The following is a 26,835-nucleotide window of genomic DNA, read 5'->3' as shown; positions in this document are numbered from 1 at the left end:
CCTCACAAAACTTCAGTTGTTAAAGTCTGCAACTTCCCAGTAACATCCAACAGCAGATGTGGAGACTAATGCGTTCCCCAATCACAGAGGCTCTATTTCTGTAAGCATGATCTACCAAAAGGAAAATCAGGAATGGGGCTGGATACATTGCACAGAAGTCAGAATATTTAGTATGGTGACTCTGGAGGACGCAGTGGTTAAATATAACTTATGCACAATCCTAAGCTGTAATTAAAAAGACATCATTTACTGCCCAGCTGGTTTCACTTGCGACTGAAAGGAGAACCCCAACAGAAGCTAGAAATATTTTTAGGCTGCACAATTTGGCCTTTGCCCTAAGTGACTCCATTCTCCTCCAAACTTCAGAAGGAGGAGAAATAGAAGTGAGGAAGGAAGGAATGACTGATAGGCACCTGTGTGTCTCCTACTGGTGCTGCAGATTTTACAAGAGCAAGAAACAGGTTCAGAATTAAGAGAGTGTGAAGAGGACTTGGATTAAATGGGAAAGGGCAGCATATGGATGACTTGTATAATGGAATGGACAAGCAATGCAGAAATGTGCAGGTTAAGTCAGGGGTAGGAGGGGCACCACACAGGTGGTGAAAATGTGCTTGTGGAATCAGAAAACATTTTCCAAAACAAATAGCATCAATGGTTGTATCAAACTTTGTCATGGCCAACACCATGGCTCACTAGGCTAATCCTCCACCTGCGGCACCAGCACCCCAGGTTCTAGTCTCAGTTGGGGCGCCAGATTCTGTCCTGGTTGCTCCTCTTCCAGTCCAGCTCTCTGCTGTGGTCCGGGAAGGCAGTGGAGGATGGCCCAGGTCCTTGGGCCCTGCACCCCATGCGAGACCAGAAGAAGCACCTGGCTCCTGGCTTCAGATCAGCACAGAACACCGGTCATAGCGGCCACTTGGGGGGTGAACCAACGGAAGGAAGGCCTTTCTCTGTCTCTCTCTCTCTCACTGTCTAACTCTGCCTGTCAAAAAAAAAAAAAGTTTGTCAAGACAGGCTTTGGATTGTCCTTATCACTTCCTGGATCATAGGAAAACCCCATTGCAAGCTACACTTAAGGGTTTTTTCTCTGCAGGTAACATCTGAACTCCATGCACGTCAATGACTCTTTCCTTCTGATACCTCCAGATTGAAAAATAGTTATACCATTGCATGGTATATTCATGAGGAAATCGATACAAACAGCACCTAGAGGGGTGCATAACTATATCCTCCGCAGCTGAAAAGATAAGACGTCACGGGGCGAACTAGTGATACGAATTCCAATGATTCCTTATTCAATTCCTAGAACATAAGAGGCAGCTGTAACTGTAGGTGACACTATACTAAACATGAAAGCAATACAACTCTTCCTGAAGAGCCTTTCTGATCTTTTAGCTGTGACACAAGCGACTGAGAAAACATTTCTTGAAGAACATTTCTGCCTCTGCTTTGTTTAAACTGCAGAAGCATCAAGACTTGCTTGAAAATATGCTCTTTCGAGATGGGAAACAAACAAATCTGGGAGAGACAAAAATGCTACGGAGTGAAAGCTGCGGCTTTCTTTTCAATTTAGCTAATGAGTTGTTAACTTGAAAAACGCAAAAGGACTTCGACAATTAGAAGATAAATTGGGGCAGACCAGCCCTTGATGCCAGTGAAGCTGGCCATATCACACATCAGAGTTTGACCCTAGGCTCCAGCTCCTGACTCCAGGTTCCTGTCAGTGCAGCTCCTGGGAGCACAGGTGATGCTCCAACTAACTCAGTCCCTGCCACCCACTTAGGAAACCCTGGATTGAGATACTGGCTCTCGGCCTTGGCCTTGGCCCAGACCTGGCTGCTGGTAGTCTTTGAGGAGTGCACTGTTTGTGTGTGTCTCTCTGAATCTTTGCCTCTGAAATGAATTCTTTATTACCTTTTTTTTTAAAGAAAGTTTTTTCTGGTGCAAAAAAATTTGAAATTCCTGCATGGTTTTTTTCATAGTTCATTTTTTCCTTGTAAAGATCTCTTGTGCTGTTAGAGCTTTGTACTCTGCTAAGGTCATGGATCATACTGGAGTGAACAGGCAGCTTCTTGCCCCTTTCTTTTTCTGATAACTTCCTTTTCCCACAAAGAAGTTAAGGGAGAAGGAGGCCAATCATGGTGATTTCCATGTAGGAAGGGCTGCCTTCCTTCCCAGACCTTGGCATGGCCTTCAATGACTGCTTTCTAAAACAAAGCACAGCATTTCATTGTTAAATGCTTCTGGTAGGACTGCCAGGCCTTTTTTTTTTTTTTTTTTTTTTTTTTTGAGTAGCAGCTAAAGCATTTTTTTGAAGTGTAAATATAGAAATTTTATTACTATTGTTATCTTTTTGTTTTTTTTATTGTACTAATAATCAATGTTAAATTGCTATCATTTCAAAATAGGCTTTTATAAGAAATAAGCTTTCTGCAAGTTTCATGGTAGTCACATGGCACAAAACTATAACAGACTTACCAAAAATAATAAGCAAGGGATCAAAACACATTACTAGAGAAAATCACTTAACCACACAGGAGGATTGCAGGGAAGTGATTAAAAAAAAGAAAGAAACTACAATGAAATTGAAAAACAAGCAGAATGGCCTAAGTAAGCCTTTACCTGTCAATAATTACCTAAATGGACAAAAAACAAGATCCAACCATATGCTGTGAAACCATATGACAAGGAAGTCATGTCAGCTCTAAAGATGTGCATAGACTAAAAGTGAAAGGGTGAAACGAGAAATTACATGCAAATAGAACCCCAAAGAAAGTAGGATTAGCCATTCTTAAAACATATAAAATAAGAATTAAAGCAAAAGCAGTCAAGAGAGGCTTGGAGGGTCTTCATGTAATGATAAAAGGTTCAATTTAACAAGAGGAAATAACAATTTTAAATATATAACACACCCAGTATTATAGCACCAAATACATAAAACAAAAAAATCCCAAAATGAACCTTTTATAACAAACATGTATTTTGACATACAAAATATATTCTAAATATTCAAACAGAATATTTTCTCATCTTTTGAGGAAATGTTGCATTGTGAATCATTTTCTTTTAGGTAGAATATTTTTCCTTTTAAAGTTACACATCTGTCACTTTTGTTCTAAAAATATGAATGTATTTTTCCAAATGTAGAGTCTCGTTGATCTTTAAGAATCACATACTTTTGTTGAACACGAATCTTAGTTCATACTTTGTTTGTGCTGATACTGTAAAGTTACTTGAGGTTAAAGTAATAATACAGTTTACTCTTAGAAGTTTACTTTGCTTATGAACATTTATCACTGAAAAAAAATAAGTAATTTTCTAATTATGTTAAATGTAGGGAGCTAAGGGATGGGTGTTGTAGCATAATGAGCACCTGCAGAATGACAGAGAAAGAGAAAGGAAGGAGGGAGGGAGGGGGCGAGGGCGGGGGGAGAACCTTCCCTCTGCTAGTTCACTCTCCAAATGGGCACAGTGGCCAGGACTGAGCCAGGCTAAAGACAGGAGCCTGGAACTCCATCCGGGTCCCCCACATGGGTGGCAGGGCCTAAAGCACTTCTGGCCATCTTCGCAGATGCGTTAGCAGAGAGCTGGATCAGGAGCATAGCAGCGAGACTAGAACCCGAGCTCTGATAAGGGATGACTGCATTGCAAGCAGCAGCCAGACCCGCTGTGCCACAGCTCTGGCTTCTCTCCTTATGATTTCTTGGCAATATTCCTTAGCATTGTAGTGCAGTGTTATTTGTTTCTTCAGTATACTTTCACGGAAGTGATGCCTGTTAGAACATTCTCATGTTCTGTCTTCCCTCTTTCACTAGTTGTCACATGATGGAACTTTCTCCATGTCTGCTGCGTGCTACCTGGAGAGAGCAAACGATTGCAACCTCAGCGTTCCTACTAATCTTTTACCCCATTCAACCTCATCCTGCACCTGATACTTTTATGTTTGTGTGACTCGCTAGCACTAACTTAAACTCTAAAATTATAACATGTGGCCCATATTACTGTGTGTTTCCATTTTTTTTTACATTTCTCCACATAAGTAATTTTATAGAGATTTGTAGTATCAGATTGTTCACAATCAAATGATCCATCATGATGAAGTGATGAAGTTTTTCTTGTACAAGTGAAGAAGCCAGACCTAGGAAAGTTACTGACTTTCCAAGACTGATTAATGACATGGGTACAAGTGAAACTTAAATCAAGTTGAATGAGATTTTTTTTCCCCTGTTAATCATTTTGGTAACATCATTTATCCTCTTTCCAAAGTCAAATTAAATCCCCAAACATGCGAATTTTGTTCAAATTATATTGTAAAATGTGCAACATCATTAACTGAACAGAAAATTAAGTAGACCTTAATTGAATAAACAGATGTAGCACTAATTAACATCATAGTTACTAGAAAAAGAAGAGAAAGAGGTTGAATTTTCATATCCCCTTGAAGCTGGGGCATACGCTGAAGTCTCAGGTATGAAGAAGCCGGTGCAGAAGGCAGGTCAGACACACGAGTTGGTAGTTCAGGTGAACTCAGCTGCCCCAGAACTTCATGTGAATGAACACATCAGCAGTGCGCACATTTCCTTACATCAGCTTAATTTCTCCAACTTCAGAAACGTTTGGATTGCTGTGAAACCAACTTACTTAGTGCCTTGTATGATAGAATCTTTAAATGGAAGATTCTGAGGGAAAAGAATGACTTCATAAAATATTATTATAACACATTTCATTTTTCTGCTTCAAAAATACAGTATTTTACCATTTAAAGGAAAGGATATGGCCAAGTACAGGTTGCCATTTCAAAGCATATAAATTTTTAATTCAAATTTTAAAATTAAAGTTTTTTTTAAAAGTAGTTCTGCTAAAGGTGTACATTTATTTCAGCACATTTTCATTGCAAGAATAATTTCTAAATGCATTCAGAGTTTTTAAGTCATCTTGATTTTTGTATTTCATTAATGTGAGCAAATTATATCACCCGATTTGATAATAATTCAAAATAAGTTAACAACATATTAATGTCCTGTGGTATATTAGCATGAGATTTACCCACACAGATTAGAAATCACTTTCACTCCAGGGATAGCACAATAATAAGCCCATTACCACTCTGGCCAGATTCAGTTTCTTACCTGTCACTGCTCCACGGCAGTGGCCAGGCAGCCATTCTGACAGCCTGAGCCAATGTCGTCTTCCCTTGAGAAGATTCGCTGCCCATCTTGGCCTGTGCAGTGACTGCCACAACTTCATCTCCCCCATCAAAATGCATTTCTTTCCAATATGATTGAAAGCCAAACAGCGCAGCATGCATTCCACTGGTATGCCATTACATATGCTTCCATGTTCCATTCAATACATGGCCATCGAATTAAGTCTTAGAAATGTCCCGTTCTAGCCTCATCTAGTCTACTAAATTTCCCAAGGAAAAAATAAGCTTCTTAATAGACAAAACTATGAAGAACCCTAATTCTGCTGGAGCATTTCTAAATAGCAAATAAAACAAATTCTGAGCCATTTGATACCTTTTGATAACAGGACACTGGATATGCAAAAGTGTCACCCACAGTAACCAGAGATACCACACACCATTAGGCAGGTAAAGCTATTTCCAATGTTAGATGCACCAAATATGTAGTTTACAAGTGTGCACATGGCTGCCTTGTTCTCCAAGCTTTACTGAACTACTGTTATTAGAATGGATCAGTTGCTCAGAACAGGAAAGCTCTTGTTAATGATGTAGTTGATTTGCCAGATGTTTGGTGTGTTACTTTATTAGTTTGTTTACACATTGAAACCTTATTTTCTCAATTATAGATGTTTTCCTTTTTGAAACAAAGAGACATGTATGTCTCATGTGTGTATCTCCATTGGTGCTTACCAGTACATTGTGAGATTATTTGTGTTTATAGTATTTTTAATTTAAAGTAAGATTTTTATAATTTATTTTTATTTTTGCATATTCTAACATTAATATATACCTAGAAAACTGCATTTTTAAAAGTTTTTGTCTTCATTTTATTTGGAAGGAAGAGAGCAGAAAAGTGGGAAGGAGGCGGGGAGAGATCTTCCATTCACTGGGTAGCTTCTCAAATGGGAGGCTGAGCCAGGTGGTAGCTAGGAGCCAGGAATTCAATCTGGGTCATCCACATGGAGGTAGAGAACCAACCAGTTGAGCTTTCTGTGCTGTTTCTAGTGTCTACAATGGCAGGACACTGTTGTTCAAAGTGGAGCTAGGACTTGAACCCAGGCCCTTGGATATGGGATGTAGTGTCTTAGCCACTCTGATAAATGCCTACTCCCAAAACTGCATTTTTAAAAAAGATTTATTTATTTATTTGAAAGTCTGAATTATACACAGAGAGAGGAGAGGAAGGGAGAGAGAGGTCTTCCATCCGATGGTTCACTCCCCAACTGACTGCAACTGCTGGAGCTGCACTGATCCGAAGCCAAGACCCAGGAGCTTCTTCCAGGTCTCTCACATGGGTGCAGGGATCCAAGGACTTGGGCCATCTTCTACTGCTATCCCAGGCCATGGAAGAGAGCTGGATCAGAAGAGGAGCAGCTGGGACTAGAACCGTGCCCATATGCAATGCTAGCGCTTCAGGACAGGGCGTTAACCCGCTGCACCACAGCACCGGCCCCTAAAACTGCATTTCTTATGGCTCTGTATATGTTAAAATATAGTTTGACTTTCTACAAAAGATGAAATAAATGATTAGTTTTTAATGAATAAATCACATCAATCTGAGATAATTTAAGATACATAAATCTTACAAACTTAGAATTTCAGATTTAAAATTTAGACCCAGGCCAGTGCTACGGCTCACTAGGCTAATCCTCCGCCTGCAGCGCTGGCACACCGGGTTCTAGTCCCAGTCGGGGCGCCAGATTCTGTCCCGGTTGCTCCTCTTCCAGTCCTGCTCTCTGCTGTGGCCCGGGAAGGCAGTGGAGGATGGCCCAAGTGCTTGGGCCCTGCACCCCATGGGAGACCAGGAGAAGCACCTGGCTCCTGGCTTCGGATCAGCACGCTGGCCGCAGCGGCCATTGGAGGGTGAACCAACGGAAAAAGGAAGACCTTTCTCTCTGTCTCCCTCTCTCACTGTCCACTCTGCCTGTCAAAAAAAAAAAATTTAGATGCAAACTTTCCCAACCATTTTGAAAATTGTACAATCTGTTCTTTAAAGATTGTCTTACAATGACAAAATATTAAGTGCTTCCTTTTGGATTTTATGGTAAAAAGTGTATGATTCACTATTCTCCATATGTTATGGTATGGATAATATTTATTTAAGCAAGAATTCCTGTTCACTTTTTGTCATCTAAAGTTCTATATTCAATGTTTAGGAAATGGTATAGTTTGGCATTAATTCCTAAAGTGATGAAATAAATATGTAAAATATTATAAAGTTGATAATTGTATTTCACTTCAACACATCCTTATCAGGATTAAAACTAAACAAAAAAACATTTTTATGGATGTATTTTAGGAATCTGAGCAATTTATTTAGTGTTCAACAAGTTAACATTGAAGGTAACAAAAATCAATTTGTTTTACCTCGAATCCTATCTCATAAGTACCTTTTAATTTCAGTTTAAAAGAGCTAATTTCAACTTCAGGATATTCTAATAACACACCAACATTATTTTTAATTGCTAACTTGAGAGGTGGAGAGAAAAAGACAGGAGGAGTGGGAGAGGGGGGCAGAGAGAGAGAAACCCATGTCTTGCCATGCTTTTTAGTCCTTTTGTATGTTTGATTTGCTCATGAAAACATATAAAACTTAATAGGAAACATATTATTCTCATTCTGGCATAGATACCAAATTATTTTCTATATAAACAAGACTAAAGAACGAGTGTTGGTTTTCTAGAGGACTTCTAAATATTAAATGGATACCTTAGTTCGTCCTTCCTTGTTTTTAACCCCTTCCCTACCCAAATTGTTGACACAAATAGGCATAGGAATGAAGCAGTCTGATCAACGTGGGGAAACACATTTCTAAGTAGGTAACAGAAACAAGTGGGTTTTCCCAAATCATCTGGATCAAAGCCTGCTGGGTCCATTTTGAGAGACTTCTACACAATAAAGAGGGATTTGCTGTCATGAAATCTTCTAATTTTGTCTCTCTAGATGCTGGTATGTTCTAGAAAATTATAGCCCTTTATTACTGTTCTCTCTCTAAGTTAGTACTTACACTTTTAGGCACAAAGGGAATTTAGGTGTGTTTTTTGTTAATATTGTCTTTAAAGGAACACAAGGTAAACTTTTAAGGAGTTCCAGATGTGTGAATGAGTCCTTCATATTTCAACAGGTGTTGCTTCTGTTTCTGGCGCTATAAAAACACAGCTCACAGCTATATAATAAAATAAGCCACATGGAAAACACAGCTGTAGCTTACATGTGATAGGAAGAATATACTTAAGGTATTGTTCTAGCTTTATTCGAGGAAAACTTTGAGACATGAAACCAATGATCCTAATTGAGAGCACTGGATGGATTAACATGCTGAAATCGGAATATGGTTTACTGATGCTACTTTAATATTCAAGAATTAGAATGACAACAGAGACAAGAAATAATGCTAACATAAGTGTGACTTCTAAAAATGAAATGCACTGAACACTCATATTTTATTTTTCAACAGTATGAAAGAAGCGGGAATAGGCCATAAGCAATGGAGAGGCCCTGTATCATCCTCTTGCAAGCAGTGTCCAGTGGTTTATACCAACCCTGTTTGCGGCTCAGATGGTCACACCTACTCTTCACAGGTAAAGACAACTACAGTCGTTTACTAAGAATCAAGTCATTCTTACATATTAGTAAGTGGTGAGGACCAGTATCCAATGTGGTCATCTGAAGAATTTAACTTTTAAACTATTACAGGTAATCTCCCTGGTTTGGAATATTATTCAATATAAATTTGTTTCTCCAGTATCTGAATTTGAAATTCTAAAGCTCCAAGCACTCTGAATTCACAAACAGCAAAGCCAACATTTGCTTTGTTGCTATGATGAGAGAGGTCAGAATTGTTATCATGCTGGAAAAATGACACGAATAATCACATTAATATCTATCATGATCTGTCAGCTTGATGACTTTTTAAATCTCGTGTTTTATCTCCTGCAGTAACTCATTTAAGTGTCCAAAAAGCCATTTTAGCAGACAAATAAACAGGACAGGAATACTATAGCAATTTGACAAGTTTCACTTATTTAATTGACCATGAGTCCAGATCTGATATCATCTCTGATTCAATGCACTGATCTCTTGTCTGTGTTTTTCTGCCTCCCTATTAGTCGCCCTGTGTTAAAATATTGGGAAGCTTTGAAAAACGTTTCCTGAATAAGACAAGGAAAAGTTTTCTTTGATTGTGTGACAGTAAGGCGTATAGACTCACAGCCTATTAATTTGAAATCAACAAAGCAGAGTACACTCGCACATTTAGATTTTTAAGTATATATTTTAGAAAGGTAATACATCATAGGACACAGTGTCCACAGTGGAGTCTTATCTTAAAATTAAACATGTTAACATTTCTGTAGGGAATATTTGAATATATAAAGTCAATGGTACACTTGAGTTCTGGATGTTAATCACACCCCAGTTTGTACCTGACTGTGCATACCATAGATTAATTCCAAAAAGGTATGAATTTCAGAACATTTTGGTTTTGTGGCTACCTACTTATAAATCGTAGGTTGTCCAGATAAATATTTCTCTTTAACTTCCACTTTTATTTTATACTTACAAACCTGAGAACAGCACTGTGATGGTAAAAATAGATTAATTTACTCAATAGAGCTATACATGTGCGTAACACTTGAGTGCCACGTACTGGGTAACCTCAGTACAGCAGTTCTGCATCTTCTGAAGTTTTCAGGTGTGTACAGAAGTGGAATTATGGCCAGGAGAGGAGGAGGAATGTTGGGGTCCCTCAACATGGCCTCTATTTTAGTGAATTTACTGTGGTCAAAGACCTCAGCTTTGCAAGCATAGAAAATTCATGTTGTAAGTATGAATGAGAGTGTAGCTGTCTCACATAATCCTTATAAAGTCGAAATCATTTTAAGTGCTAGTGAAAGGTACAGATTGCAATATTCAAATGGGTAGGTAGAAATAGCCGCACTGGAAGCAAATTATAACCCTGATTTTACCTAATGAACGTTAATCGTTGAGCAAGTTGAGTCAGTGATGTGTTCGGAACTGTTTCTGGCAACCAGCTGAGATTCACTCACATCTTTACCAACATTAGCAAGGTGCCTGTCAAAAGTACTGGTACGTTTGTACTCAAACTGTCATTGTCCCCAGAGAGTGACAACAATAATCTATCAGATACTTATTTGGAGTTCTTTGTAGAATGGCCATGGAAAGTAGATGACTCCTTCTTTTCCAATTTAGTTCCATATCTAAAGAGAAAAATCAAAAGTGATTTCTGTTTGCTCATGACTACATGTAAGGTGGTGTTTGATAGTTTTGAAGTTACTAAGTAATTAGGAAATATAATTAGCCTGCTACCAACCTTGACAAAGCACTCTGACCTTAAGAGGATTAATCCATATGTGGATGTATTTTCAGATTTCTGAAGAATCTCCACACTGCCTTCCATGAAGGTTGTACTAGCTTACATTCCCATCAACACTGTATTAGGGTATCTTTTTCCCCACCCATTCCACTCTTGGAAATTTACCCCAACAAAATGAAATCAGCATATGAAAGAGGTATCTGTACTCCAATGTTCATTGCAGCTCCATTTACAATAGCAAAGATGTGGAATCAATCCAGATGCCCATCAACTGTGATAACTAGACAAAGAAAATGTGGAATGTATGAACTTTAGAATACTATTCAGCTGTTAAAAAAAGGATGAAATCCTGTTTTTAGCAATAAAATGATTGTGGCTGGAAATGGTTATGCTTAGTGAAATAAGCCAGTCCCAAAAAGACAAATACCATGTTTTCTCTAATATATGACAGTTAATATAGTATACCAAAAAAATCTATAGGAATGAAACAGACATCTTGTGATATGATTGTTGTTTTTAGCCCTTGTTTATACTCCTGTGGAACTAGGATCTTCTTACTGTTTTGCTAGTGGAAAATTTTCCTTAGTGGTGAATTGAGCTTGAGATTATAGAGTGGATTATAGAGTGGATTATAGAGTGGATAGATATAGATGTCTGCAGAAATTAAAGAAACAAAAGGAAGGAAAGAAGGAGGAGGATTGAGGGGAGGAGAGGGGGAGAGAGAAAGTATGGTTATCTTCTTAGAACTGTACTTATGAAACACATGAAATCTGTTCTTTTTATATTAATAAAAATTAGACACACACACACACACACAGAAGGTTGATCCGTGGGTAGCTTCATTCCCATGGAGTCCTTTTGTCCATGGAGCTTACAGATCCTATGGTATTGTAGACCAATCTTTGAAGCAATCGATATTTAAATTATTTTAATATTTATATGCACAAGTATCACTTCCAATAGATGCATTGTTTACACAGAAAGGCATAAAAAGTTCATAATTCAAGTGGATATGGAACTCTAGCACTCACAGACCACTATTTTCATTTCTTTTGATTCTAATTTAACTTCTTGACCCTCCCACTCTGAACCTCCCATTCAAATTTGAAACGTTTGTACTGACAGCCATGATGTTGAACTGTCTCGGGATGCTTCATACAGCTTATAGAAAAAAATGGAATTAAAGAGAAAGTTTATGGGGTAAGGGTAAGGACACTCATGTCCACATCTGAGTAATTGATTTCAATTCTCATCTCCAGTTCCTGACTCCAGCTTCCAACTAGTAGGAGACATAGTGATTGCTTAAGTAGTTGGTTTCTTGACACCCACAATGGGAGCCCCAGGTTGAGTTCCTGGCTCCTGTCTCGGCCATCCAGCCTTTGCTGCCATTTGAATAGTGAATCAGCAAGTGGGGGCTGTCTCTCTTTTGTTGGTTATCTCTCTGGCTTCTGTCAAACAAATATCTCTAACTCATTTGCAGGCGAGGTCATTACAACTGTATCTGGTGTAGGGGCTGGGCAATGGGGTATGAGAGAGACTTATGAGAAAGATTGCAAGGAAAGGCTTTTGTCAAAAGCCAGAACTAGGATATGATTTAGGAAGCTATACCTTGTTGCACAGTATAATCGACTTTGCTTAGTTATTTTATTGGTGCTCAGGCTCTGGAGCTGGTCAGCTTCTCGAGAAATCCTCAGCAGAGGATTTAAAAACTGCATATATGGGCCGGCGCCGCGGCTCAACAGGCTAATCCTCCGCCTGCGGCGCCGGCACACTGGGTTCTAGTCCCTGTCGGGGCACCAGATTCTGTCCCGGTTGCCCCTCTTCCAGCCAGCTCTCTGCTGTGGCCAGGGAGTGCAGTGGAGGATGGCCCAGGTGCTTGGGCCCTGCACTCCATGGGAGACCAGGAGAAGCACCTGGCTCCTGCCATCGGATCAGTGCGGTGCGCCAACCGCAGCGGCCATTGGAGGGTGAACCAATGGCAAAGGAAGACCTTTCTCTCTGTCTCTCTCTCTCACTGTCCACTCTGCCTGTCAAAAAAAAAAAAAAAAAAAAAAAAAACTGCATATATGAAAAGAGATAAATAAGTAAAGAAAAACACATGTTGGTTTGAAAAAAGTTGGAACATTTTTGATTTTCGTAAGTCTTTTGTGGTATCGTCTTCTATTTTTCTGTCAAGAAAAATGATTGATTTTTTAGAACCCTACTTAATCTTTCTTTGTGTCAGAACCAATGTTTTCTGAATTCTTTCAAATTCAGCAGTGCCAGAGAAATCAAAATATAAGTCTGTTCAAGGTTATTTGAGAAGTAATCATTCCTGAAATTGACACAAAAGATGAAGGTCTTTGTTTCTTTACTTCAGGCAAAGATTATTTTGATTGCATTGTCAAGCTTCAGTAGAACTAGGAATTGTTCTCCAGTAGAGCATCTGGGTTAGACGGTGGATATGCCTGTCACTGTCTCATGTAAATTGCATATTACACTGACTGTGAGCATGAGTCAATAAATAATATTAACGTTTACAACTGAGAAGGAGATCCATAATAGAAATTCCCTGAGGATAATAGTGGGTAATTTTGAACTCTTTTCTATCATATTTACGCGTGCAATGCTTGGCAGTTGGACTAAATAATGGTGAATTCCTAAAAAAAACAGCTTTGTTTGTAAAGTCATGTGTGCATTGAGGGGAAGCAAAGAGAAAGCTGGTTCATTTGCTACCAGAGTTCCAGCTCCAAGTGCACAGCAGCTGCTTCAGCCGGCTTGGAATGGAGCCCCTGCATCTGAATTGTAAACGCTTCCTGAGTGACTTGTATACTTGTATGTGTTACCATGCTTGAGAACTACAGTGGCATTCTGTCCAATTGTTGCCTTTGGATTCTGAAGCATGGTGTTTATTTCATATACATATTTGCATAAACTATGCATACTGATCCTTTGTGTATACATATGTACATATGCATATATTTGTATACCAAAGGTCTGCAAAAATTTCATGGAAATGCATATAATGAAGAAGCTGTGCATAAATTCCAAAACGTTTGCACCAAAATGAATTTATTTTTAACTTCATTTTTGATAAGCTTCTTGAAGAACCATTATGCATATAAGATAGAACAATAACATTAACATTACATTGGAAGTATTTATTTTTGTTGCAGCTTGGGAAAGTTACATGTTAAGTTTCAGTACTCTACTGTTATGTCATTTATTTTTTTCCATATTTGAAGTCTGTTGTTATTTTCTCATAATAGTTACTAGAAGCACATTATGCAAATTTTGAAAGGTAGATGGTAGAGTTTGATATGTTGTATTTATAAGAATTTAGCATTTAGTTGTTCCGTCATCCTTCTTCTGAATATTTTGAACTAAGATAACTTTAGGTTAGAAGGGAAATTGTCAAAAATAGATACACATTGTATTTGAACTGGCTTTTCATTTAGACAGGTTTGAGTTGTGGTGTAAATATGCCAACTTGTACAAGATTACAACCTTAGGACATTTTTGTGATCATTTACTAGGATAAGCTCTTATTAAAGCACTGAACATGAAAGGAAATAGTGTGAGTTAATTTTATCATAAAAATCTCAGATTTAAAAGGATCTCATCAGGACATCTGGGGTACTAAGTCCCTGTCACATCATGTTCTGCATGATTTCCTCTGTATTTCAGAGGAGTTCTGTTTGTCAGAAAACCTTTCCTCTCCTTCATTATATGGTTTCCAACACTCCCTATGCTTATTCTCGGAGGCATGTTTTGATGCTTAATAATCCAGAATCCATGTCCTCATTTACTAAGGAAAGATGTGACTTCCTCAGTTTTCCATTAAAATGGAACAAAAAGCTAAGAAACATTTGCAAAGCTGGCTTAATGGTTGAATGTTATTTAATTTTTAAAAGTTCCCCAATGTTGTAGAATTGTCTCTCAAACATTTAAAATCTGAGACATTTGACTTTGTTCTCAGAGAAATCCAATCCTCTAGTTTGCAGTTATATGTAAGTATATTAAATTGCATTTAATTCAGTTATGCGAATATGATAGAATTGACTTGAACATGTTTTAGGAACCAACAAAATGATTTGGGAATAAGCATAAAATGTATCAGACAGAAATGAAACAGTTTGGAGTCACGCATGGCTCAGCTGTTTCTTTGGAGATCTGTTGATGGAAAACTTCCTGTATATTTTGTTTTTGTCAATCAAAAATTGTTCATTCAGTAGAAACTAATTAATAGTCTCTTCTTATGTAAATATTACATGTTTAAGTTAAAAATCATTAGCAAGTAATGGGTGAAATATGATTTATATCAGTTCAATATGCAGAATTAGAATAATCAATGAATTATAATTCTTAAATTCTTTCTGGAAAATGAATTTTAACATTTTAGTTTATTTTATTTAATTTTTAATTTTTAGAAAGCTTTTATTTAATAATTATAAATCATTGATACGTCTTTTGGAATATAGCAGTTCTTACACCCATACCCGCTTTCCCACCCCCACTCCCATCCCACCTCCTACTCTCTCTCCCATCCCATTCTTCATTAAGATTCATTTTTAATTATCTTTATATACAAAAGTCCAACTCTATACTAAGTAAAGATTTCAAAAGTTTGCACACACACACAGACACACAAAGTATAAAGTACTGTTTGAAGACAAATTTTGCAGTTAATTCTCGTAGTACAACTCATTAAGGACAGAGGTCCTACATGGGGAGCAAGTGTGCACAGTAATTCCTGTTGTTGATTGAACAATTGACACTCTTATTTATGATATCAGTGATCAACCAAGGCTCTTGTCATGAGTCATGAGCTGCCAAGGCTATGGAAGCCTTTTGGGTCCACAAACTCCACCTTTTTTTTTTTTTTTTTTTTTTTTTTTTTACGGGCAGAGTGGACAGTGAGAGAGAGAGACAGAGAGAAAGGTCTTCCTTTGCCATTGATTCACCCTCCAATGGCCGCCACAGCTAGCGCACTACGGCCAGCGCACCGCGCTGATCCGATGGCAGGAGCCAGGTACTTATCCTGGTTTCCCATGGGGTGCAGGGCCCAAGCACTTGGGCCATCCTCCACTGCACTCCCTGGCCACAGCAGAGAGCTGGCTTGGAAGAGGGGCAACCCGGACAGAATCTGGTGTCCCAACCGGGACTAGAATCCAGTGTTCCGCCCCCGCAAGGCGGAGGATTAGCCTAGTGAGCGTGGCGCCGGCCCACAAACTCCATCATTATTGAGACAAGGCCATAAGCCAAGTGGAAGTTCTGTCCTCCTTTCAGAGAAAGGTACCTCCTTCTTTGATGGCCCATTCTTTCCACTGGGATCTCACTCACAGAGATCTTTCATGTAGGCTATTTTTTGGCACAGTGTCTTGTCTTTCCATTCCTGAAATGCTCTCACAGGCTTTTTAGCCAGATCTGAATGCCTTAAGGGCTGATTCTGAGGCCAGGGTGCTGTTTAGGGCATTTGTCTGCTGTATGGCCTGCTTCCCATTTAACATTTATTTTAGATTCTAACTCTTTTTCTCCTCAATTCTAAATTTATTTTCTCCTCATAATAACATTTTATAAGTATGGAAAATTATAATGAGCAGTTTAATGTTTTGTGACATAACATTTTGTTATCAGTATATTTGAATGTACCCATAAAGGTTAGGGAAATAATTATTTATAGCCATGTATGATTTTTGTGTTTCAGAAAGGAAAGAGAGATTTAAGAAAATTAAGTCTGAACATGAAAACAATGTGCAATTTCTGTGGCAGAATTGTTACTGAAATTGTATTGCTCCTTGTTAAGTAGGGAATTCTTTCAAAAATTCATGGGAAAATGGAATTAAAAGATAATGTGTGTGGATGGGCATTTGGTGAAACAGTTAAGATGCCACTTGGAATGCCAGTGTCTCATATCAGAGTACCTGGCTGCATTTCTAGCTCATTCTCAACTCCAGCTTCCTGCCAGTGCAGACCCTGGAAGGCTTCAGCGTATGCTCAACTGGTTGGGCTCCTGCCACCCACATGGGAAACCTGGATTGGGTTCCTGGCTCCTGGCCGGCCATTGTCAGCAGTTGGGAGATGAACCTGTAGATCGGGCTTTGGCTGTTGATCTCTCTTCCTCTTTGACTCTCTGCTTCTTTCAGGATTTTCTACTTACACCATCATCCTGGTTGGGGCAAAGTATTTATTGCTTTGTGTGGCTTTACTTTAATTTCATTAACTGTTGTTCTGGCTTGACCTTCCAGTTCAATGTTCAATGTATTTCCTTGCCTTCATACCAATTTAGGATTAAGTAAGTATTCAGCATTTTAACGGTTAGGTAAGAAGTTACCTATAGATTTTTGTACAAAAAAATGCAAACCCTTAACATAACTTAAAGCAATGTTAATTGGGTTTTTTCTGTATTCAACATCATAAAATAGATTATACAATATCAGTGTCAATGTTTTGTGTTACTATGTAAGCAAAGGAAGGACATCTCATATACTTACTTGTGGAATTTTCATCAACTTTATTTCTTAAGCAATATATTTTTTCTTCTTTTTAATAAAGATATTTTATAGTCTATAAATTGTCCACAAATTTGTATTTAAAGGGGACTGGTTTCTCCAAAATCTTAAAATATATAGAACATGTTTATTGAAGAGAAATGTGAGAATGGTACTAGACACAAACTAGTTGCAACAATAGAAATTTTAGTATCATTAATAGTAACTGCTAAAGTAATCATTTGATCAAAATCAGATAATATTCACTAATTTAGGAGGTACTAATTTAACCTTTAGTCCTAGAGTCATACCCAGTCTCTAGATAAACAAACCGTTCCACTGGTAAGAAGCAATGCTTTAACAAGGAACCATGGTGCTGTGCAGTGCAATAAAATCACCAGCAAGCTCTCGATTGATGTATCCATAGGTTACATAGGTTTCACCTTATTTGTATCTTTTGCAGTACCAAATACTCATAACTTGGCCAAGAAAAGAGAACCGTGGGGGCCACAGGGAAGATTTTTTGGAGTCATTTGTAACTCCTGAAAAACTTAAATTGCAGCAAGGTAAATAGGGCAACAAGTATGAATATAACTGCGTCAGGTACCAGTCTTATAGTGCGCGTGGGAATTATTCCAGCTGAGACATCCTGAACTGTCCAGGTATGCAACATCGATATACCTACGGCATATTTGGAAAAGTTGTGTTTTGTTTAGTCAAAGGCACACAATTCACACCGACAAAGACGATTTTTTTAAAGATTTATTTATTTATTTGAAAGTCAGAGTTACACAGAGAGAGGAGAGGCAGAGAGAGAAAGAGAGAGAGAAAGGTTTTTCATCCGCTGATTCACTCCCCAATTGGCCACAATGGCCGGAGCTGTGCCGATCCAAAGCCAGGAGCCAGGAGCTTCTTCCGGATCTCCCACGTAGGTGCAGGGACCCAAGGACTTGGGCCATCTTCTACTGCTTTCCCAGGCCATAGCAGAGAGCTGGATCAGAAGTGGAGCAGCAAGGACACGAACCGTCACCCATATAGCATGCCGGCACTGCAGGTGGAGTCTTTACCCACTACACCACAGCACCAGCCCCTAAAAAAGAAATTTTTAAAAACACTGGCATTTATTGAATATCTAATATGTGCTCATTACATGTCTAAGTTAATGTATTTATTTAATAATTAATCAAGTTGGTATATTCACTTATAGATAGAATAATTTATTTTTGTAAGAAGATGAGGACATATGTGCTAATGCTACTCCCATTTTGTGGCATTATAGAATATTGAGTTTCATTTTAATTGTGTGTATATTTATTACTAATTTTTAATACAAAACATTTTTCCCATTTTTTAACTGGATTGATTGTTTTTTGTTGTTGCTCGAGTTTTGGAGTTGCTGATATATTCTGGATATTAATCTTTTGCTCAATAAGTGGTTTGCAAATATTTTCTCCAATTCTGTCTGATCTTTCTTCACTTTGTTTCCTTCTTGGTGCAGAAGCTTGTGAGTCTGATATAATTCAGTGTTTTTGAATTTTGCTTTTTTTGTCAGTGTTTTGGGAGTCTTATCTAAAATATCATTGCCTAAACCAATGTCTTTATTTTTTTAAGATTTTATTTTTATATATTTGAAAGTTAGAGTTACAGACAGTGAGGAAGAGAGACAGAGAGAAAGGTCTTCCTTCTGTTGGTTCACTCCCCAAATGGCCGCCGCAGCTGGCGCTGCGCCTATCCGAAGCCAGGAGCCAGGTGCTTCTCCTGGTCTCCCATGTGGGTACAGGGCCCAAGCACTTGGGCCATCCTCCACTGCCTTCCTGGGCCACAGCAGAGAGCTGGACTGGAAGAGGAGCAACCGGGACTAGAACTCGGCACCCACATGGGATGCTGGTGCTGCAGGCAGAGGATTAACCAAGTGAGCCACAGCGCTGGCCCCTAAACCAATGTCTTGAAGTGTTTCCCCTAGTTTTTTTTTTTTTTTTCCCCAATTTCATAGATTTAGGTCTTATATTTATGTCTATGATCCATCTAGATTTGATTTTGCTTGTATATGGTGACAGGTAGACACCTAATTATATATATATGTATCCTGTTTTGCCAGCATACATTTATCAATGTATGGTCTTCCCATCTTTGTTAAAAAATGAGTTGGGTGTGCGTAGATGGGATAATTTCTGGGCTCTCTATTCTATTCCATTGGTTTTTATGCCAGTATTTAATGACAGTGTCCTGCTGTTTTACTTATTGTAGCATTGTAATATGCTTTAAATCAGGTATTGTAATACCTCCACCTTCATTTTATTACATTTATTTATTTGCTAAGGATTGCTTTGACTGTCAGGTCTTTTTAGACTCTATGTGAACCTTAAAGAATTTTTTTAATTTTGTAAGAATATCATTGGTTTTTGATAGTGATTGCATTCAATCTGTAGATTATTTTAAGTACAATAGATATTTTAAAGATATTTCATTTTCCAACTCAAGGGCAAAGAATATCCTTCCATTTTTTAAATCCTTGATAACATCATCAATTTTTATATTAATTGTAAAGATCTTCCAATGTTTTTGCTACATTTATTTATAAATGTTTAATTTTTTGGTAGCTATAATGAATTGAGTTTCTTTCTCCATTCCTTGTTCAGTAAGATCTTTTTTGGTGTATAAAAATGTTATTCTTTGTATGTCGGTATTGTATTCTGTGGATTTGCTGAATTGATTGATTTATCCAGTTGTGACAGCTTTTTGGTGGAGTGTTTAGTTTTTCATTGTACAACTTTATGTCATCTGCAAACATGAATATTTTGACTTCCTCATTTCCTGTCTTGTTGCCCTTTGTTTTTTCCTTAGTTGCTCTCGTTAATGTTACCAAAACTATGTTAAATCAGAGTGGTATAAGTGGACATCACTGCCTTGTTACAGATCTGAAGTGAAATGTTTTTAGCTTTACCCCATTGAATATGAAATTGGCTGTTTATTTTGTCATATATAGCCTTTATAACTTGTTTGGAAGACTTATTTATTTATTTTAAAGGCAGTTACAGATAGAAAGAAGGAGAGAAAGGGGAGAAATCTCCCATTGTTGGTTAACTCCCCTAATGACTGCCAACGTTGGGGTTAGGCCAGTCCAAATCCAAGAGCCAGGAACTCCATCCAGCTCTCCCAAGTGGGTAACAAGGACCCAAGTAGTTGGGCCATCCTCTGGTGCTTTCTCGGGCACTTTAGCAGGGAACCAGATCACAAACAGTGTACCTGGTGCCCATATGGGATGCTGGGATTGCAGGTAGGGTTAACCCACTGTGGCACAACACTGGCCCAGCTTTCATAATCTTGAGGTATGCTCATTTTACATATAATTTCCTGAAGCGTTTTTGTCATTAAGGAGTTTTGAATCTTATCAAATGCTTTCTTTACATCTAATGAGATGCCGTGTGGTTTTTGTTTTTTATTTTGTTGATGGGATTTATAACATTATTGATTTTTTAATGATGAACCATCTTTGGAGCTCTAGGATAAATCACACTTAATCATGTTGTGTGACTTTGTTGATACAGTGTTGGAATTGGTTTGCCAATGTTTTGTTGATAATTTTTCCATCCATGTTCATCAAGGATATTGGCCTATAGCTTCTTCATGTGCTGTGTCTTTAGTTTTGGAATCAGAGTGATGATGTCCTCATAAAAAGAGTTTGGCAGAGTTCCATTTGTTCCAAACTTTTTGAATACATTGAAAAATATTATAGCTAATTACTCTGTAAATATTTTATAGAAATTAGCAATAAACCTATCAGGTCCTGGGTTTTTCTTTGATAGGAGACTTTTATTATTGCCTCAGTCTCATTGCTTGTTATGGATCTGTTTAGATCTTTTTTGTATCTTCTTGATTTAATATTGGTAGGTTATATGTATCCAGGAATGTATTCATTTCTTAGGGGGTGTCATTGGTCACTTCAATTGGTGACAAATTTTGCATTACCTTTTCTATTTGGATACCGTCTTTTATATGAAGAACTTCCTGCAAGATGCTCATAAATAGTGAATCAGTATCTCTCCTGGAGCTGAGTAAACAAGGGTAGGTTCAGTTCATAGATAGACTGGTTTTCCAATTCGCTTATAATAAATGGCTCCTCTTTGGAGTGACTGCTTGAAGGCAGGGTGTCTGGTCTGTCCTGTTTTTCCCAGCAGCCACACTAAATGCATTCACCTCACCAAATGACTGAAAATGGCAGTGGGAAAGACTTCTGCGGGTGTTGACAGTTCAGGAGCTGTTGCCATCCCTTTCTGTGTCTAGGCCTCTTTGTAAGGTTAGGAGGCATAGGAAAGAGAATGTCTGGGAAGGCAGATCTAGCAGTCAGTAAATGGAAGGCATGTGAAATGTGTCGCACGAGCCACACAAGGCCATTGTGCTCAGGGAGGAAAGATGTGGGGTGTACTGTCTCTTGCTGTCTGCTTCCCCCAATGGTCTTCAGTGTTCCTTTCCCAGCGGTACTTGGTAGTTGTTCTTCCTCTCTCACCAAAGTATTAACGGGTCTCCTTAGTTGATGTGAGGAACTCCTTTTCTGCCAAGGGCTATTTGGATAACATCATTCCCAGATCATTCAAAATTATCACCTACAGGCCGGCGCCGTGGCTCAATAGGCTAATCCTCCACCTTGCGGCGCCGGCACACCGGGTTCTAGTCCCGGTCGGGGCGCCGGATTCTGTCCCGGTTGCCCCTCTTCCAGGCCAGCTCTCTGCTATGGCCAGGGAGTGCAGTGGAGGATGGCCCAGGTGCTTGGGCCCTGCACCCCATGGGAGACCAGGAAAAGCACCTGGATCCTGGCTCCTGCCATCGGATCAGCGCGGTACGCCGGCTGCAGCGGCGGCCATTGGAGGGTGAACCAACGGCAAAGGAAGACCTTTCTCTCTCTGTCTCTCTCTCACTGTCCACTCTGCCTGTCAAAAAAAAAAAAAAAAAATTATCACCTACAAAAGTAGCCTGCTATAGATTTACTGGTTTCAGTTCCCACCTGTGGCCGCATCAGCAGGGCCAGAAGCAATGATTCTGTGGATTTATGTGGCTTGCTGGTGGGATGTGCCCCACCCCTGTGAGTAACTAAAATTTTCCATCTGTTCCTGTCAGTTCCTAAACTCCACACCGAAACATTTCCTTGGGGGCAGCGGACCAGGGGAATTTTGCAAAAATAAAATCCAATTCATTTCCCGTCTGCCCTGCATGGACTACAACCAGATGACTAGGTAGGCAGTGTGACACATAATTTAGTATGAATTCCCAGGGACCATTTTGGTCAGGCTGACATCCAGAGGGTACAACAAAGAGACAGCCTATGGCTGCTTCTAAGGGAAATAATGAGAAACCTTGAATATTTGAAATTGGTGTATATAACCTCCCTTCTTTCTGTTCATTACCTGCGAGACCAGTTGAGGGATATGCTTACTCACTGGAGACAGCATTTCAATAACCAGATTCCCTTTTAAGGTGTGTGAACCATGTGGAGGAGAGGGAGGTGAAGTCAGAAAACTTTTTGAGTCTATTTTCAAAAGTTCATCCCAGGGTTGACTCTGTGGGTGGCTGGTAAAGCCGCTGCCTACAGTTCCGGCATCCCATAGGGCACTGGTTCAAGTCCCCAGCTGCTCCACCTCCTATCCAGTTTACTGCTTATGGCCTGGGAAAGCAGCAACAGATGGCCCAAGTACTTGGGCCACTGCACTCATGTGGGAGACCTGGAAGAAGCTCCAGGCTCCTGGCTTCAGATCAGCCCAGCACCGGCCATTGTGGCCATTTAGGGGGTGAACCAGCAGATGGAAGACATCTCTCTCTCTCTCTCTCTCTCTCTCTCTCTCTCTCTGCCTCTGCCTCTCTGTAACTCTGCCTTTCAAATAAATAAATAAATCTTTTTTTTTTTTTTTTTAAAAAAGACCTCATCCAATGCTTAACAGTATCAGCTGCTTGTGGATCATAGGGAAAATGAAAGGTTCATTAAATACTTCGCTGGTCAACCTCTTATTGGGTTGATTTGGTGACAAGTGTGCTCTGTTGTCAGGGGACATTTGGACATTTGAGTCAAGTCTACTTCTTGCTGCTCAGGCTTGAAACTTTCAGTAGCATAGAACACAACCTTGTTCATGGGGTACATGAAAGCTTTCACTGTGGCCTCACGGGTATCTTCTCAGATTTTCTGATCTGGTCATTGGGACTTGCATTCATTTCACTTCCAGAAAGCCATGTCTCTATCAGCATTTCATCATCTATGCCCAAAACAATCATGAACTGTGAAGGGCCTAAGACTTTAACTCTACTTGTAATATGCCACAGTTTCATTGGATACTGGCAGAACATAAGAGACCCCCAAGCCAGAGAGAGGATATGCTGATATTTTATAGTGAGCTACAAATGAGGCTGCCCCACGTTTGCCCATTGAGAAACAGTGCCTTTGTTGTTGTTGTTAACTGGGCAGCAAACAAGGCTGCCCTGTCCTTCCAAAGAAAACTCTCTGTCTTGCCAATGTCTTTCTTACATACAAAAAATAGAATGGAATAAAAGCTACCTCCATGTATAGAAGCACTAGAGATCTTTAGGAAGCTATCTCTCAATACCATAATTTATAATAGAGTAACTATTAATATCAAGTGAGATTTTCAAAAGTGTTGTAGATGTGGAAGAGGGTTACTACATAATGACTAACGTTAATTCATCTGGAAAACCTAATATAATAATTCTAATGAGTATGTAGGGGGTACTTCAAAATTTGTGGAAAATGAAATTAAAAGATTATTTTAGTGCAATGTTTTAAAAATCTATGCAGATTTTCCTAATATGCATTTTATGAACTTATTAAAGTTCTTTAATAAGATCAGGGATTTTCAAAATGTTTAAAGATGTATTTATTTATATTAAAGTTGGAGTTACACAGAGAAAGGAGAGGCAGAGAGAGAGAGAGAGAGGGAGAGGGAGAGGGAGAGGGAGAGGGAGAGGTCTTCCATCTGATGGTTCACTCCCCAATTGGCTGCAGTGGCCGGAGCTGTGCAGATCTGAAGCCTGGAGCTTCTTCCTGGTCTCCCACATGGGTTCAGGAGCCCAAGGACTTGAACTTCTTCTACTGTTTTCCCAGGCCACAGCAGACAGCTGAATCGGAAATGGAGTAGCCAGTGCCTTCTCTCTTGTTAGCTATGCTTAACCTTCTGTCCTGCATCTCCCATCTTCTTGTATATATACACATACATACATATATATATATATATATATATATATTTTTTTTTTTTTTTTTCTGGGACAGAAGACACCAGGAAGCCATCTCCCGGCTGCTCCTGGGAGGCAGACTTCCAGAAGCGGGGCTCTCAACCCGGATCTGTTAGGACAGGACCAGGAGTGCCAGGGCCGGGCCGCCCACTGCTCTTCAGTTGCCAGGCTGAGCTGCCAGTCCCGAGGCCGCGTTCCTAGGTGGGGCCCTGGCCCGGGGACTCACAGGCAAGCGGTGCAGCGCCTGCGGCCTAGTCTTCCGAGCCGGTCCCTCGGCCAAAGTCCGTGTACTTCCAGGCGGAGCCGCGGGCCAGGTGCACTGGGTAGCGTCGCCGGTTGGTGTCCATTTTGGAGAGCACCGCTCGGGGCAGGTCCACGCGGCAGCGGGCTGCCAACGCCACGAGGTAGATGAGGACGTCGCTGAGCTCCTCCTGCAGGGCGGCCGGCTCCCGGGCGGGCCAGGCTTGCGGGCCAGGCTCCTTGTCCGGCTTCCACTGGAAGAGCTCCGCCAGCTGCCCCACCTCCCCCACCAAGGCCAGGAGGAGGTTCCCAGGCTGGCAGAACCGGTCCCAGGCTCGTTTTGCAGCAAATTCAGCATGGAGGCGCCGAATGTCCTCGAGCATGGGCTCCGGGCTAAAGCTGAACGGGCCGGCAGCGGCAGTGCCCTCTCCTCCCGTGTCCCCACCAGCACCGGGCATGCCGCAGACCCCACCGCAACCGGGACTTTGTATATTCTTTTAAAGTGCATCTCTTACTGCTCACTACAGTTCTTTTTAAAAACAAATTTCAGGCCGGGGCCGCGGCTCACTAGGCTAATCCTCCGCCTAGCGGCGCCGGCACACCGGGTTCTAGTCCCGATCGGGGCGCCGGATTCTGTCCCGGTTGCCCCTCTTCCAGGCCAGCCCTCTGCTGTGGCCAGGGAGTGCAGTGGAGGATGGCCCAGGTGCTTGGGCCCTGCACCCCATGGGAGACCAGGAGAAGCACCTGGCTCCTGGCTCCTGCCATCGGATCAGCGACGTGCGCCGGCCGCGGCGGCCACTGGAGGGAGAACCAACGGCAAAGGAAGACCTTTCTCTCTGTCTCTCTCTCTCACTGTCCACTCTGCCTGTCAAAAAAATAAAAAATTTCCACTTACAGCTGTAAAAATAATTTATTATAAAATGTTATCCTCATTTTCAGAGTACTTGGAATCATAACCTTCTAGTCTTATCACAATATCTTTCCGGAAAACTCTGTGAGTTATCTGTCAAAGCCCATACCATATACTAAGGGAAATAATGAAAATATAAATAATTGTAAGATTAAAATAATTTTATTAATGTTATATATGTATTATATCAATTATTATAAACTTTTTTTTTTACATTTTGTTTAATGTGTATGTATGTGAACATTTCAGTGACAGAGATATACAAAAAACATCATCCAGGAGTTCATTTTTTAAAAGTTGCAACAGCCCAGGCGGGGCCTGGTCAAGGCTAGAACCCAATCAGAGTCTTCCCGTAGGGGCAGGATGTCAATTACTTGAGCCATCACTTGTTGCCTCAGAGGTTGCATAATAATAAGAAACTGGAATTGGAGGCAAAGCTGGACCTGAAACCAGGTAGTCTGATATGCAACGTGGGCATCCCAAGCAGTGTCTTAAACCCTGTACCAAATACCTACTCAATAAGTTTTGTTTTAAAGGAAGGTGCTACTCTTAATTGATAACAGTGTTGATCTGAAATAATTTAAATACTTTTAAAATTTTTATTAATATAAAGAGAACAAGTTTCATGTATTTGATAGATACAGTTCTAAGATGATAATCATACTTCCCTCCCTGTCCCTCTCCCTCCTTCCTTCCTTCTTTTCTTTTTATTTTTGCGGACATAATTTCAATCTCCTCTATAATAACAGGCTTAATTCACCACTAACCATAATATTTAACAAGTAAAAAGTGGGAAGACCACAGTTCCAGAGGAGCATAAGTGAGGGATAAAAATGACGATCAAATTATAAAATGGCCATTTCATTTCTATACTTTTTTTTAAGATTTATTTAATTTATTTACTTGAAAGAGTTATAGAGAGAAGTAGAGACAGAGACAGAGGTCTTCCATCTGATGGTTCACTCCCCAGATGGCCACAATGGCCAGAGCTGCGCTGATCCGAAGCTAGGAGCCAGGAACTTCTTCTGGGTCTCCCATGTGGGTACGAGGGGCCCAAGGACTTGGGCCATCTTCTGCTGCTCTTCCAGGCAACAGCAGAGAGCTGGATCAGAAGTGGAATAGCTGGGACTAGAACCAGGGCCCATATCGGATGCTGGCGCTTTAGGCCAGGGCTTTAACCTGCTGCGCCACAGCACTGGCCCCTCATTTCTATACATTTTTTTGCATTATATATTAACTGCCACATATCAGATAAAACATAGGATATTTGTCTTTTGGGGACTGGATTATTTCACTAAGCATAATGATTTCTAGTTGCATTCATTTTGTTGCAAAAGACAGGGTTTCATTCTCTTTTATGGCTGAGTGGTATTCCGAGTGTATATATGCCACATTTTCTTAATCCATTTATCAGTTCACGGACATTTGAGTTGATTCCACATCTTAGCTGTTCTGAATTGAG

At 39.9% G+C, this 26,835-nt stretch overlaps 1 protein-coding gene and 1 pseudogene across 6 annotated transcripts in view; one reads left to right on the top strand and one right to left on the bottom strand.

Annotated features, from left to right (window-relative positions):
* The window catches only part of LOC100344368 (SPARC (osteonectin), cwcv and kazal like domains proteoglycan 3), a 484,325-nt gene that overhangs the window by 306,857 nt on the left and 150,633 nt on the right, over nucleotides 1-26,835 (top strand). For all 6 annotated transcript variants that reach the window (XM_070048215.1, XM_070048217.1, XM_070048219.1 and 3 more), the window contains one exon: nucleotides 8,643-8,766. In XM_070048215.1, the coding sequence (XP_069904316.1) occupies nucleotides 8,643-8,766 (124 nt within the window). The remainder of the gene's footprint in view (nucleotides 1-8,642; nucleotides 8,767-26,835) is intronic.
* Nucleotides 24,332-24,937, bottom strand: LOC108175733 (dCTP pyrophosphatase 1 pseudogene; annotated as a pseudogene).

Source organism: Oryctolagus cuniculus, chromosome 8 (assembly GCF_964237555.1).
Source record: "Oryctolagus cuniculus chromosome 8, mOryCun1.1, whole genome shotgun sequence".
In the NCBI taxonomy this organism is placed as follows: domain Eukaryota; kingdom Metazoa; phylum Chordata; class Mammalia; order Lagomorpha; family Leporidae; genus Oryctolagus; species Oryctolagus cuniculus.
The sequence above is the reverse complement of the archived record's forward strand: the minus strand, read 5'-3'. Positions and strand labels throughout refer to the sequence as shown.